Source organism: Lithobates pipiens, unplaced genomic scaffold, assembly GCF_037356315.1.
Source record: "Lithobates pipiens isolate NorthernLeopardFrog02 unplaced genomic scaffold, aLitPip1_a1.2 Scaffold_28, whole genome shotgun sequence".
In the NCBI taxonomy this organism is placed as follows: domain Eukaryota; kingdom Metazoa; phylum Chordata; class Amphibia; order Anura; family Ranidae; genus Lithobates; species Lithobates pipiens.
In genome coordinates, this window is record NW_027507789.1 from 193,976,046 (window position 1) to 193,990,128 (window position 14,083).

The following is a 14,083-nucleotide window of genomic DNA, read 5'->3' on the forward strand; positions in this document are numbered from 1 at the left end:
TCTTCCCCTCTCTCTCTATCCTTCTTCCTCTCTCCCCCTTCCTCCTCTCTTCTCCTCTCTCTCCTTCTTCTTCTCCCCCCCCCCCCCTCCTCTCTTCTCCTCTCTCTCCTTCTTCCTCTCTTTTCCTGTCCCCCCTTCCCCCTCTCTTCTTCTCTTGCTCTCTCCCTCTTCCTCTATTCTCCTCTCTCTCTCCCCCTTCCTCCTCTCTTCTCCTCTCTCTCCCCCTTCCTCCTCTCTTCTCCTCTTTCTCTCCCCTTCCTCCTCTCTTCTCTCTACCTCCTTCTTCCCCTCTCTCTATCCTTCTTCCTCTCTTCTCCTCTCTCTCTCCTTCTTCCTCTCTTCTCCTCTCTCTCTCCCCTTCCTCGTCTCTTCCCCTCTCTCTCTCCCCTTCCTCCTCTCTTCTCCTCTCTCTATCCTTTCTCCTCCCTTTCATCCTCTCTTCTCCTCTCTCTCCTTCTCCCTCTCTTCTCCTCTCTTTCTCTCTCTCTCTCTCTCCCCTTCCTCCTCTCTTCTCCTTTTGCTCTCTCCCTCTTCCCTTCTCCTCTCTCTCCCTTCACCCTCTCTTCTCCTCTCTCTCTCTCTCCTTCCTCCTTTTTTCTCATCTCTCTCTCTCTTTCCTTCTTCCTCTCTTCTCCTCTCTCTCTCCTCCTTCCTCTCCTCTCCCCTCTCTCTCCCCCTTCCTCCTCTATTCCCCTCTCTCTCTATCCTTCTTCCTCTCTCCCCCTTCCTCCTCTCTTCTCCTCTCTCTCCCATTCCTCCTCTCTCTCCCCTTCCTCCTCTCTTCTCCTCTTGCTCTCTCCCTCTTCCTCTCTTCTCCTCTCTCTTGCTCTCCCTTCATCCTCTTTTCTCCTCTCTCTCCCCCTTTCTCCTTTCTTCTCCTCTCTCTCTCTCCCTCTCCTTCTTCCTCTCTCTCCTCTAATTTTCTTCCTCTCTCTCTCTGCTCCTTCCTCTCTTCTCCCCTCTCTCTCTCTCTCCTTCTTCACCTCATCTCTCCTCTTTCCCCCTTCCTCCTCTCTTCTCCTCTTTCTCTCCCACTTCCTCCTCTCTTCTTCTCTCTCTATTCTTCTTCTTCTCTTATCATCTCTCCCCCTTCCTCCTCTCTTCTCCTCTCTCTACCCTTGTTCTTCTCTTTTCATCTCTCCCCCTTCCTCCTCTCTTCTCTTCTCTCTCTCTTTCCTCTCTTCTCTCTCCCCCTTCCTCCTCTCTTCTCCTCTTGCTCTCTCCTTCTCCCTCTCTCTCTCCCTTCATTCTCTTCTCCTCTCTCTCTCTCCCTCTTTCTTCTTCCTATCTTCTCCCCCTCTCTCCTCCTTCCTTTCTCTCTCTCCTTCTTCCTCTCTCCTCCCCTCTCTCTCTCTTTCTCTCCCCCTTCCTCCTCTCTTTTCCCCTCTCTCTCCCCTTTCCTCCTCTCTTCTACCCTCTCTATCTTCCTTCCTCCTCCCTTCTTCTCCTTTCCTCTCTTCTTCTTTCACACCCTTCTCTCTCTCCTCTTCCTCCTCCCTTCTTCACTCCATTTTTTCTCTCTCACTTGCCTCATCTTATTCCTCTTTCGCCATTTCTCTCTGAGTGAAAGGAATACCTCCAGTCCTAAGACAATATTAGTGGTTAAAGAGAATAGGAGATGAGGAATATATCCACCTTCTTTTCTTCCTGCTCCCCTCTATCTATCCCCCCTCCCCCATCGATCTCTCTCTCCCCATCATATGGGTATCAAGTCATTAGTTTCCAGGTTACTGTTTTGTCACAAATACCAGTCACCTGACATCATGTTTATGGCCTGTTGTTAAGATAATGTGTGATATCGTTATATGTTAAACATTAGTGACCCTCACTGATAAGCATCCGCATTGAAAAGAGCCAGACAGAGAGAGCACTTTAGACACACCTGCAAACAAACTCCTGTTTAATTTGGGATTGCTGTGAAGGATAGGAGGCGATGGGAGGGGGTGCTTCCATTAAACACAGTTGGGCACCTTAAAGAAAAACCAAATGTCTTTTCTGGTATTGGACACAGTGGAGAGGGGATTCAGGCTTCTGTCGGGTTTTTATTGCTGTTCCTGAAACCATTGAGAACATTTTCCTTCACTTCCTATGTGGCCAGCAAGACAGCAAGCAAAATCCCCCCTACCTGGGTCACAGACGGTGATATTTTTAACATATAACAGAGTGGGGATAAGTTAGAACCTAAATTATATCTATGTGACCGCAGAAATTTGTAATACTTACCTCCAGAGACATAACTATAGCCATAGCAGTTCAGGCATCTGCTATGGCAGGGGTGTCAAACTCAATTTCATCACGGGCTGCAACAGTTGTATGTTGCCCTCAAAGGGTCGGTTATATCTGGGGAACACTATGTACAGAGTGCACGGCTCAGGAGTGTGTTACGTGCGGAGTTCAGGATTGTGTTACGTACAGAGTGCAGAGTTCAGGATTGTGTTACGTACAGAGTGCAGAGTTCAGGAGTGTGTTACATACAGAGTTCAGGAGTGTGTTACATACGGAGTTCAGCGTTCAGGAATGTGTTACGTACAGAGTTTAGGGGTGTGCTGTGTACAGAGTGCAACCTCAACCCCAGCAACGCTTCCTCGCATCTCTCTCCTACCTGGCCTGGTTAGAGTACCTCCCTGTGTAGGCGGCTCTGCCTTTCTTTCTCTCAGATTCTGGAGGTCTGTCTCCACTGCACCCTGTTGTGAGTGTGTGCAGGGATCTGTTAGTTACATGGGCCGCTGAGAGAAAAGTTGTCCCTTGTAAACACAGAAGGCTTCTCTGTTTACAAGTGACAGTGAGGAGCGGAAGGTGAGAGCCAGAGGCTGCATTACTCCTTGCTGCCACGGTCTGGCTGCAAAATTGGGTGCGAGGGCAACATGACCTTGTTTTGTGCACTGGTCCAAATCATTTAGTGGAGGGGGGATTATGGTGTGGGGGTTGTTTTTCAGGGGTTGGGCTTTGCCCCTTAGTTGCAGTGAAGGGAACGCTTAAGGCATTAGCATGCCAAGACATTTTAGACAATTTCATGCTCCCAACTTTTTGGGAACAGTTTGGGGATGGCCGCTTCCCATTCCAACATGACTACCCACCAGTGAACAAAGCAAGGTCCATAAAGACATGGATGAGTAAGTTTGGGGTGGAGGAACTTGACTGGTCTGCATAAAGTCATGACCTCAACCCAATATAACTCCAACATCAGTGCCTGACCTCACAAATGCTCTTCTGGAAGAATGGTCAAACATTCCCATAGACACACTCCTTAAAACCTTGTGGACAGCCTTTCCAGAAGAGTTGAAGCTGTTATAGCTGCAAAGTGTGGGCTCTACTAGGGAGGTTGTTGAGTGTGACTGTGAAGAAAACACAGATTCGGTACTGTATCCTGAGCTGTCCTGCTTCTCCCCATTTATGAGTAGATTTCTTGCCTTCATAGCTTCTGGTCATCCTAGCCATCACTCTCATATATTAATCCTCTGTCTCACTTCCTGAAGCTTAAAACTAATTAGTCACATTTTAAAGAAGTTTATTTTAATGTTGTCTAACAAACCATAATGTTCAGCACTTGCTGGCTAGGGCGGTGGAAGGGCTTACAATTTGCATTACAGCCCCAAGATCCCAAAAAAGTTCAGTTGATGCAAAAAAATGCTGGTAAGCTACTTAGTAAGTCTCAATTGACACAAATGTCACAGAGGGAGGTCACTGGGTACCCTATCAAAATGATGGTATGGGGCCTATGAATAGTTATGTTCTTGCTTACTTATCAGCAGTTTCAGGATCCCTCCAGCTACCATAAACCCAACATGGCTTCCTCCTCTGTCAAAGGGCGGGATCTGTGTTCAAACAGTGCTACTCATTGGCTGGTTATGCCTGAGTGCCATTGGACTACCAAGCCACCAGCAATTTCATTAGGAGCATTGGGTAATAGCATCCTTCACATTTTTTTTTAATCTAGTCTTCAGGTCTCAATCAGTTATCAAGTGGTCATTGTTGGACTGTTTCGTGTCAAATTTTGGGGAAGTTGAAAGTGTGACAGCTAAAAGTTACATAAGGTCAATTTATTGCTCTGGCCTACCTCTAAGAAGCTTAAAGGAAATGTATTTTTCTCTTTAGGAAATGACCGACTGATACCAAGGAACTGTCCAGAACTTGAAGTGGGGCGAGTGGCTGTGAGAATCCTGGATGAGTTGGTGTTTCCATTCCAGGAGCTGCAGATTGATGATAATGAATACGCCTGTTTAAAAGCAATCATCTTTTTCGATCCTGGTACGTATCGAGGAAATTGCATTTATTATTATTATGACTACCCTCTTTGTTCACGTAACCTGAAAGGGAGGGTCTTATTCCAAGTGAATGTGGCCTTCCAAATATGATCAGCCACCGATATGAGATTAACCAATGTGGACACTTTCAGACATTTTTTTTTGGAACAATCCAGACCCCCTGTCTTATGTTCTCTTTGAGAATCAAGCATAGAGTCAATGGCAACAATACTATGGCTCCAGTCTTCCAGTGTGATACATCTGTTTTCAGTGCTGGTAGTTGGGAACCAGTGTGTATAGGAGCTAGCCAATGTGTTACCCCACAACAATGGGCAACCCACCACTTGTCAGAAAGTATATCAACAGTCAAAAGTATTTTTTTGTTTAGTTTTGGATAGAATTTGAGAAATTGGGAAGGTGGAAATGTGGGGGGCAGTTGCTGACTCTGGCCAATACACAGGACCACCTATAGTGGTTAATGGACTATCTCGGTACTGACTACTAGCGGGTTCCCCCGTAGAGCTTCTATTGGAGTGGAGTATAATACTCCACTCCAATAGAAGCTCTACGGGGGAATCCGCTAGTAGTCAGTTTATTGTGGTGTATTTTTTAATAGTTTTGTATGTCTGTTCTTTTTTGATTTGTATTAAAGTTTGAATTTTTATCATAACCATTTGGTCATTGTATCAGTACCGAGATAGTCCATTAACCACTATTGGCGGTCATGTGTATTGGCCAACGTCAGCAACTGCCCCCACATTTCCACCTTCCCAATTTCTCAAATTTAAATTTGGATGATGGTACTTTTTTATTTTATATGAATTATTAATATATGAGGCCATACTAATTTGGATAGTTTTTTGGTTGTTTTGTGTACCATTGTGGCCATTTCTTCACTTCCTGCCCCAGAGACACAACAGGAAGAGAGACACAATCTCTTCAACTCTCCTCTTACATACTTATCATTGAAATAGGTGTATCACTTGGGGAATTTCTCCCCACCTCCTGCTCTGTTGATAACTATAACAATTTATAATTTTTAGGTCTTTTTGTCCCAGGGCAATGGCGACTAGGAAAATAGATAGGATGAATGTCCCCATTAAGGACATAGCAATTACCGGCCTTCCAAGTCTTTCCTATCCTGTCTAAAACTAGAGAAACTTTTGTCTTAACTCTTAACCATTCTCAAAAACAACTACTTAAAACAAGTAGCCCATCTAATAGCATCAGGATGTCTGGGCCAAAAGAGGCCACCACACTTCTAGTGTCTTCATCCCAGGAACATAGGAAAAATGTATATTGGGAGCACTAAAGCTGGGAGGAGATCACAAAATCTCCAGCAATCTGGTTTGGGGTTGTAGTCAATCCTGGCCCTTTCTATAGAAGAACATGGTGATGATGAAATTCTGGTTTTAATAAGAAACGTTTTAGGAATTATATAATAATAATAATAAAAAAATATATTTTTTTACCTATCTTTAAGATGCCAAAGGATTGAGTGATCCTACGAAAATCAAGAGGATGAGATATCAGGTTCAAGTGAGTTTGGAGGATTATATCAATGACCGACAGTATGACTCTCGAGGAAGGTTTGGAGAACTGCTCCTCCTCCTGCCCACTCTGCAAAGCATCACCTGGCAGATGATCGAGCAAATCCAGTTCGTCAAACTGTTTGGAATGGCGAAGATTGACAACTTGCTGCAGGAGATGCTGCTAGGAGGTCAGTAGCGCACCTAAATATCCATGTCCAACCATTTTTGCATGCTGTTCCACATGAAAATATTAACATATAACCCTAACAATACATTTATTTTGTTTTCTTTGGATCTGTTAAAAGTATCACTGAAAGCGTTTTTGTTATATCTCATAAGTTTAAAATAAGGCCGTTTAGCCTGCCACAAATCCAGTGAGCTCCTAACGTCTGCCTCTGCTGTGAATTAGTTACATTGCTCCCAGTTCTGCCTGTGAACACCTTCCAATCAGTGGCTGCCCATATTGCAAGGCACAGGGGCGCCGCCCCCCATATCCATGTGTCCGGCCAGGGCCGTTTTTAAGGCAGGGCAAAAGGGGCAGCTGTCCTGGGCCCTGTCATTGTTGTGGGGCCCAAAGCAGCTGCTTCATACTTGCCAACTATCCTGGATTAAATTCCCTCGTCCCTTGAAGTTTTAGTCCTGTGCTGTGTCCCAATATCTCAGTGTGAAGGGCTGCTACTAATGCTGCCCAGCTCTGCCCTATTGTTGTGTACAGATGACTCACCTACAGACCCTGTGTTTACATGTAAATTACCGGCATTCATATGTAAATAGTGGAGGTCGGGGGCATTGATATGTATATCATGCCCCCCTGAGGTCATATCCACAGTAATCTCTAGCAACCAATCAACAAGTAGAAATCATGTGCTGTAACCACTAGCAACTAATCAGTGAGCTGTAATGTGTGCTATAACCTCTTGCAACTGATCGCAATAGCTGCCTGATCTGATTCAGATAAACTGATTTTGAGTCTAGCTGCTATTTATTGTATGTCTCAGAGCAGGTGGGGAGCAAAACTGCATGGGGAGGGGGGGCAAGAAAAGTTTTGCCCAGAGTCCAATCAATATTAAAGACGGCCCTGTGTCCGGCCCCTTAATCTACATATGGGGCGCCAGACACATGGATTCCAATGTTTTTTTTTTGGTTTTTGAAGCACGTGATTAGAGCCAGAGGCTCTAATAGGCTTTAAAAAAGGGTGCGGCACGAGCCCAGCCAGTTGTGTGACAATAAAGAAATTAATATTCGCTATTGTCACACTGAGGCCGCGTACACACGGGCGGATTGTCCGCCCAACTAAGTTCGTCAGACAATCCGACAGACAGTCCGTTCAACTTTTGAATGAACGGACTTGACCACACACGATGAACAGACAGTCCGCTGAAAACGTGCGCGATGACGTGTACAGCACGTACGACGGGACTAGAAAAACGGCGTCCAATACACTGCAATGCAACCTTCGGCCGTGTAAATCCTTTCTGAGCATGCGCCATACTTAGTCCGTCCAACTTGCCTACACACGAGCGGACTGTCCGCTGAAACCAAGTTTGGACGGACAAAACCAAGTTTCAGCGGACAAAATTACGGAAATTCCGAAAGACAAAGTCCGTCGGACTGTCCGCTGAAAAAGTCCGCTGAAGCCCACACACGAGCGGATTGTCCGCTGAAACGACTAAGTTGGGCAGACAATCCGCCCGTGTGTACGCGGCCTTATTCTCCTCCCAGACAATCAGGAAGCAGGTCCTGAACCCAGTGATCCTATTGGCCTTGGAGGAGGGAGGAGACGCACGTTTGCCGTGATGCAGAGGAGGAGACACAGGGGAAGCCACTGCCCATCACCCGGAGGAAAGTGCTGCCCGTGCCATAGATGGGTTACGTGTGGGGCTGGTAACCAACTGCCCGGGGGCGCGCGGGGGGGGTGGCTGTGGGTGCATTATTTGCCGCCCCAGCCCCCCCCCCAAAAAAAAACACCCAGATGCCACTTATTCCAATGTTATGGAGCTGGAGAGGTGTTTGGCAGTCCTGTCCTTGGATGACTATGCTTCTCCTCCATAGATTTAGCACACTGAGAAAACATAACCACCTACGTACAGGAAGTGTGTTATCATGAGTTGAAAATTAAATGAAAAAAGAAAATGAATGCACCCACCGTGTCTACGAACTTGTACGCTTCAATATATTACATTTTGCTTTTAGGGTTTAAGTACACTTTTAAGAAGACGTTATCTTGACCATAACTCCATTACCTAGAAAGTGGTTGACATGGTCCTTTATCCCTGTTCTAGGTCAGTAACTCTTGAGGTAGTGAAGCCAGGATGATACACAGGGGTTTGTACCTTTAACAATCTAGTTATCAATGGCAATCACAATTTTTCATGTTCTTCTAGTTTACAGGTGTTATTTCAGCTGCCACCCTTACATCTCTAGCCTACATGACTCTGCTGTATGTGCACTACTATGCTACAACCAGCACTGACATCCATTACCATCTCTATGTTTCCCTGTCACAGGATCAGCAAATGACACCCCCCACTCTCATCATTCACTTCACCCCCACCTGGTCCAGGAACATTTGGCAACCAATGTCATAGTGGCCAACAACACGATACCAACCCAGCTACACAATGGACAGATGTGTAAGTAGACAATTCTTCCCTGTGGTGCCTTTACAGCCTAGTAGGATTGAAGTATACCTGTCACCCAAGCTTTTTAATAAGTTTTCAGTATTCTGACTTGGCATGATGGCTTTCTGCTCATTATGATCATTATGATATCACTAGCTCAAAAATGACCATCTCCACCAAATGGTGCACGTTAACCACTTAAGCCTCGGACCAATTTGCAGCCAAAGGACCAAGCCCCTTTTTGCGATTCGGCACTGCGTCGCCTTAACTGACAATTGCGCGGTTGTGCAACATGGCTCCCAAACAAAATTGGCGTCTTTTTTTTTCACAAATAGAGCTTTCTTTGGTGGTATTTGATCACCTGTGCGGTTTTTATTTTTTGCTCTATAAACAAAAATAGAGCCACAATTTTGAAAACAAATGCAATATTTTTTACTTTTTGCTATAATAAATATCCCCAAAAATTATCTAACAACATTTTTTTTCCTCAGTTTAGGCTGATACGTATTCTTCTACATATTTTTGGTAAAAAAAAATGCAATTAGCGATTATTGATTGGTTTGTGCAAAAGTTATAGCGTTTACAAAATAGGGGATAGTTTTATAGCATTTTTATTAATATTTTTTTTTTACTAGTAATGGCGGCGATCAGCGATTTTTATTGTGACTGCTACATTATGGCGGACACATCGGACATTTTTGACACATTTTTGGGACCATTGTCATTTATACAGCAATTAGTGCTATTTAAATGCACTGATTCCTGTGTAAATGACACTGGCAGTGAAGGACTTAACCACTAGGGGGCGGGAAGGGGTTATGTGTGACGTGTGTGTGTTTTTTTTACTGTTGGGGGGTGTGGATTGGCATGTGACATCACTTTCCCTATAACAGGGAACAGACGATCGGTGACAGCCACACTAGGAAGCACGGGGAGAGGTTTGTTTACACAGATCTCTCCTCGTTCTTCAGCTCTGTGACCCGATCGTGGGACACCAGTGGCAATCGGGTCCCGCGGCCATGGTCACTGAGCTCAGGACCGGGTCGCGAGCGCTTTGCCGGCGGCGTGCCATTCTGCCGATGTAAATGTGCAGGAGGCGGTCCTTAAGCGGTTAAAGTAGAACTATAGGCAAGATTTTTTTTTTTCATTTTGGATAGAGCAAGAGAGGTTTATAACTCATGTCAGATTTTTTTGGGGAGATTTCCCTTCACTTCCTAGTCTATAGCCAAACAGGAAGTATGAGGAAATACCTGCAAATTAAGGGAATCTCTTTTGTGGACCCCCCAAGTCACCAGTACTAGAGTCCCCACTGGAAAATTTCCCCTCTATTACTTTTCTGGGGACAACCCAAAATTTGGGATTTTCTTGTTTTACTTTCACTTGCAATGATAAGGGTAAAAAGGACACATAGACAGGGGGAACTCCTTAACAGGGACACAGAGAGCAATAAAAACTGGCAGGTGTTCTAATCCCTCTCTATCCAATCCAAAACTATAGAGTATTGCCTTTACTTATACTTTAGGAAATATTATAGGCGATACCGTGCCATGAGCCATTTTGGCCTATTATATACATAGGCTATGATATCCGCTTTACAACTCGACATAATGGTTTTGTTTTGCTGCTCTTTTTCTCTGTGACAGCCTATGTAGCAGCCGTCAGCTTAGGCCCCTTGTAGTTGTATCTCCTTCACTTAATTTCTCCACTGGAGACCTAATATACAGTCGTGCTCATATTTTCTTTCACTCATGGTCAGGGTTGCCAACCGCCAGTAAATTTACTGACAGTTTTTAAAAATCTGTGTTTTTTTTTTTACAACTGTCAGTAAAGATCAGGGGCTGATCATTTCATGTTGTGTTGACTTTTTAAGTGTAAATCAAGAAAATTACTTTGTGATAGGTATTGCCAGTGTTTCCATATCATGTTTATACTGTTTAAATATTCACTGTGTTAGTTTTCAATAGGAGTTCTGTATTTCCCAGGTTATCATTAAAAAATTTACTCCGCCAGTAAATTTTCCATATTTTGTCAGTAAGAAAATGCTGCGGGAGGTTGGCAACCCTGATCATGGTTAGTGTTTGAATGAAGCCATTGATTATCAATCAACTGTGTTTACTCTTTATAAATCATAATGGCACCAGAAACTACCCAAATGACCCTGATCAAAATTCACATACCCCAGTTCTTAATACCGTGTATTTCCACCTTTAACATCAATGACAGCTTGAAGTTTTGTGGTATTTGTGGATGAAGCTCTTTATCTTCTCAGATGGTAAAGCTGATGATTCCTCTTGGCAAAAAGCCTCCAGTTCCTGCAAATTTTTGGGCTGTCTTGCATGAACTGCATGTTTGAGATCTCCATAGAGTGGCTCAATGATATGGAGGTCAGGAGACTGAGTTGGCCACTCCAGAACCTTCACTTTATTCTGCTGTAGCCAATGACAGGTCGACTTGGCCATGTTTTGGATCATTGGACGTCCCATATGCAGCTTCCTGGCTGATGAATGCAAATGTTCCTCCAGTATTTTATGATAACATACTGCATTCATCCTGCCATCAATTTTGACCAAATTTCATGTGCCTTTGTAGTTCACACATCCCCAAAACATCAGCGATCCACCTTCGTGTTTCACAGTAGGAATGGTGTACATTTCATCATAGGCCTCGTTGACTCCTCTTCAAATGTAGCATTTATGGTTGTGGCCAAAAAGCTCAATTTTGGTCTCATCACTTCAAACGACTTTGTGCCAGAAGGTTTGAGGCTTGTCTCTGTGCTGTTTGGCATATTGTAAGCGGGCTGCTTTGTGGCATTTGCGTAGTAATGGCTTTCTTCTGGCGACTCGACCATGCAGCCCATCTTTCTTCAAGTGCCTCCTTATTGTGCATCTTGAAACAGCCACACCACATGTTTTCAGAGGGTCTTGTATTTCACCTGACGTTTTGTGGGTTTTTCTTTGCATTCCGAAGTTTTCTGGCAGTTGTGGCTGAAATTTTAGTTGGTCTACCTGACCGTGGTTTGGTTTCAACAGAACCCCTCATTTTTCACTTCTTGATTAGAGAACACTGCTGATTGGCATTCTCAATTCCTTGGATATCTTTTTATATCCCTTTCCTGTTTTATACAGTTCAACTGTCAGGTCACCTTGAGGCGAGGTGACAGGTGCACACCGTAGGATCAGGAGTGCACCACAAGGTTGTGGACCCTACGGCTGACTGCTGCAGACGGGGGACAGATCCCACTGGGGTTAGAGCGTAAGATTCCCTGGGGCGCGGAATCTAAGAGCCAGCAGGTGTTCACCAGCGCCTCTGGTAGTGAGGATGGACTTGGCTGTAACTGGCTCCAGGTCGCGACCCCCAGGGTCCCCCAGCTCACACCCACAGTCGGCAACAGGAGGATAGGGATGGTGAGGGACAAGCCAAGGTCGGGGCCACAAGCAGACAAGAATAGTCGGGTACACGCCAAAAGGTCAGGATCACAGGCAAACAGGGATAGTCAAGACACTCCAAAGTCGGTAACGGAAAACAGTAGCAGAGCACACGGCAGGAAACAGGAAGCTAACACACAAAGGAATACACAATGGTTGATCAGCACTGATGGCCTGCAGTGCACAGGTTAATATAGGGCTCCCTGATAGGGCCTGGGGTGGAGCCATGCTTAGAGGAGAGGTTATAATAACCACAAGGTGGAAGTGGCTGGCCTCTTAGTCTGAAGACATGAGGGGAGGTAAGCAAACACAGGAAGATCACTGCATAGCCATGACATCAACTACCCTTTCCTGCAGATCCTTTGACAATTCTTTTGCTTTCCCCATGGCTCAGAATCCTGAAACGTCAGTGCAGCACTGGATGAAAGATGCAAGGGCCTGTCAGGAGTCCAGAAACTCATGGGGGGCGTGGCTTGGAGCCTGAAGACGATGGACGCCTGATCCTTCTCTCCCGTCCTGAGAGGTCCAGCTATCATCAGCAAAAGCTTACCCACAGCTACCTACCATGGGGAGCACACAGCAAAACGTCCCCCCGGCAAGTGCTCGTACGCCTAGGAGCCAAGACCCTCCGCCAAGCCCGCATATACCGGAGATATTCCGGTCTCGCGCCAGAGGAGCTTCGCAAGAGGCCCAAATCCAGGCCGCGGCGCACGAGGCCCCCTCAGCCAGCAGACGCCTCCGATCTCGGAGCCGCAGCCCACCAGCCCAGGCGTTCGATCCTCCGATGTCTCCCGCCCTCAGCCTCGCGGACCTACGGGCGGTAGCCGCAGACATCAAAACCACGCTATCCGCAGCCATCTCGGAACTCCGATCGGACTTCCAGGCCATGACAGCACGGTTGGATGAGGTCGAAGACACGCAGGCCCGACACGACGCCTCACTTTGCCAAGTCCAGCAGATTTCAGAGTCACATGCGATCCACCTCAGGGAGGTAAATCGTCATTTAGAGGACCTCGATAACAGAGGCAGACGACGAAATGTGAGAGTGAGAGGTCTCCCCGAATCTGTGGATCCCCCACACATCGCTCAAGCTGTGGCATCCATTTTTAATGATCTGTTGGACAGACCCCTGGACACCGCAATACCCTTTGAGCGAATACATAGAGCACTTCGCCCTAGGGGAAGAGAAGCAGACCCACCAAGGGATATAATATGCTGCCTCACAGATTTTATATTAAAAGAGGAAATAATGAGAAGGGCGAGAGCCAAAGGAAGAATCATTCATCAAGGATCTGAGATAAAAATCTTTCAGGACCTTTCTTCCATTACCCTGCAGAGGAGAAGAGAACTAAGGCCCCTCTTGGATGTCCTCCGTGACAGAGCAGTCACATACAGGTGGAAGTATCCGTTTTGTCTTTCAGCCTCTGCCAATGGGCACACAGCGAACCTCAGAGTTCCCGAGGACATGGAACATTTCTGCTCGACACTCAACCTGCCGATCGTTGAAGTACCTGATTGGTACAGCGAATTTCGCTTACCCACCATGCACAGAGCGGAGCTCATGGACGGCATAGCAGAGGCAGGGAACTTCAGCATCAGCCGCCGTCGGAGAGCGTACCCTCCTCCCGCTCCTGCTTCTCCACGCGCAGCAGGCAATGTGAGAAATAATAGTCCCACAGCATCCCCGGACTACCGGAGACAACGAAGAGCCTGATTAGCTTGGCACCTTTCTCTATTAATCACTCAGGACTATCACCTTGTTGAACCCCGGATCTCATGACATTACTTCTTTTTATTTTTTCTATTTTTTTTTTTTTCTACTGTACCTTTTGGTTCCGTTTCCCCCTCATACCCCTCCATGACCCACTGGTATTTGCAACCTACATGTGGTGACACGCTTCCCTTTTTGTCTAACTGGTCATCTTCCCTCACTTCCTGCCTTGTCACGTCTCTACTTGATCAACGGGTCTGGTGAGTAACTGTTTATACCCTTTACAAGACACCGATATCTATGTCTGCTGAGTCCACACATCCCTTTCAGAGCTCCAGCGAACTTGCTGTCTTTACCCGGATACCCTGTCGTTTGCTTCGCCAGACCCCATAGAGCAACTGTGACTATACTTTAGATTTCCTACGCCATGACCCTCCTTCCTTACAGACTGCATATCCACAGTTACACCTTATATGCTTCTATAAAATTAATGGGTTCACTGTATGTATACCCGTGCTAAGCACTTGTCTTCCTTGCATCCAATGCCTTT

General features: G+C 45.9%; 1 protein-coding gene across 4 annotated transcripts in view; it reads left to right on the forward strand.

Annotated features, from left to right (window-relative positions):
• The window catches only part of HNF4A (hepatocyte nuclear factor 4 alpha), a 199,420-nt gene that overhangs the window by 174,394 nt on the left and 10,943 nt on the right, over nucleotides 1-14,083 (forward strand). For all 4 annotated transcript variants that reach the window (XR_013263594.1, XM_077460219.1, XM_077460218.1 and 1 more), the window contains exons 7-9: nucleotides 4,096-4,248; nucleotides 5,728-5,964; nucleotides 8,284-8,409. Coding sequence is in view for 3 of the 4 variants with exons in the window: in XM_077460219.1 (XP_077316345.1) it covers nucleotides 4,096-4,248; nucleotides 5,728-5,964; nucleotides 8,284-8,409 (516 nt within the window). In the remaining variant the exon portion in view is untranslated. The remainder of the gene's footprint in view (nucleotides 1-4,095; nucleotides 4,249-5,727; nucleotides 5,965-8,283; nucleotides 8,410-14,083) is intronic.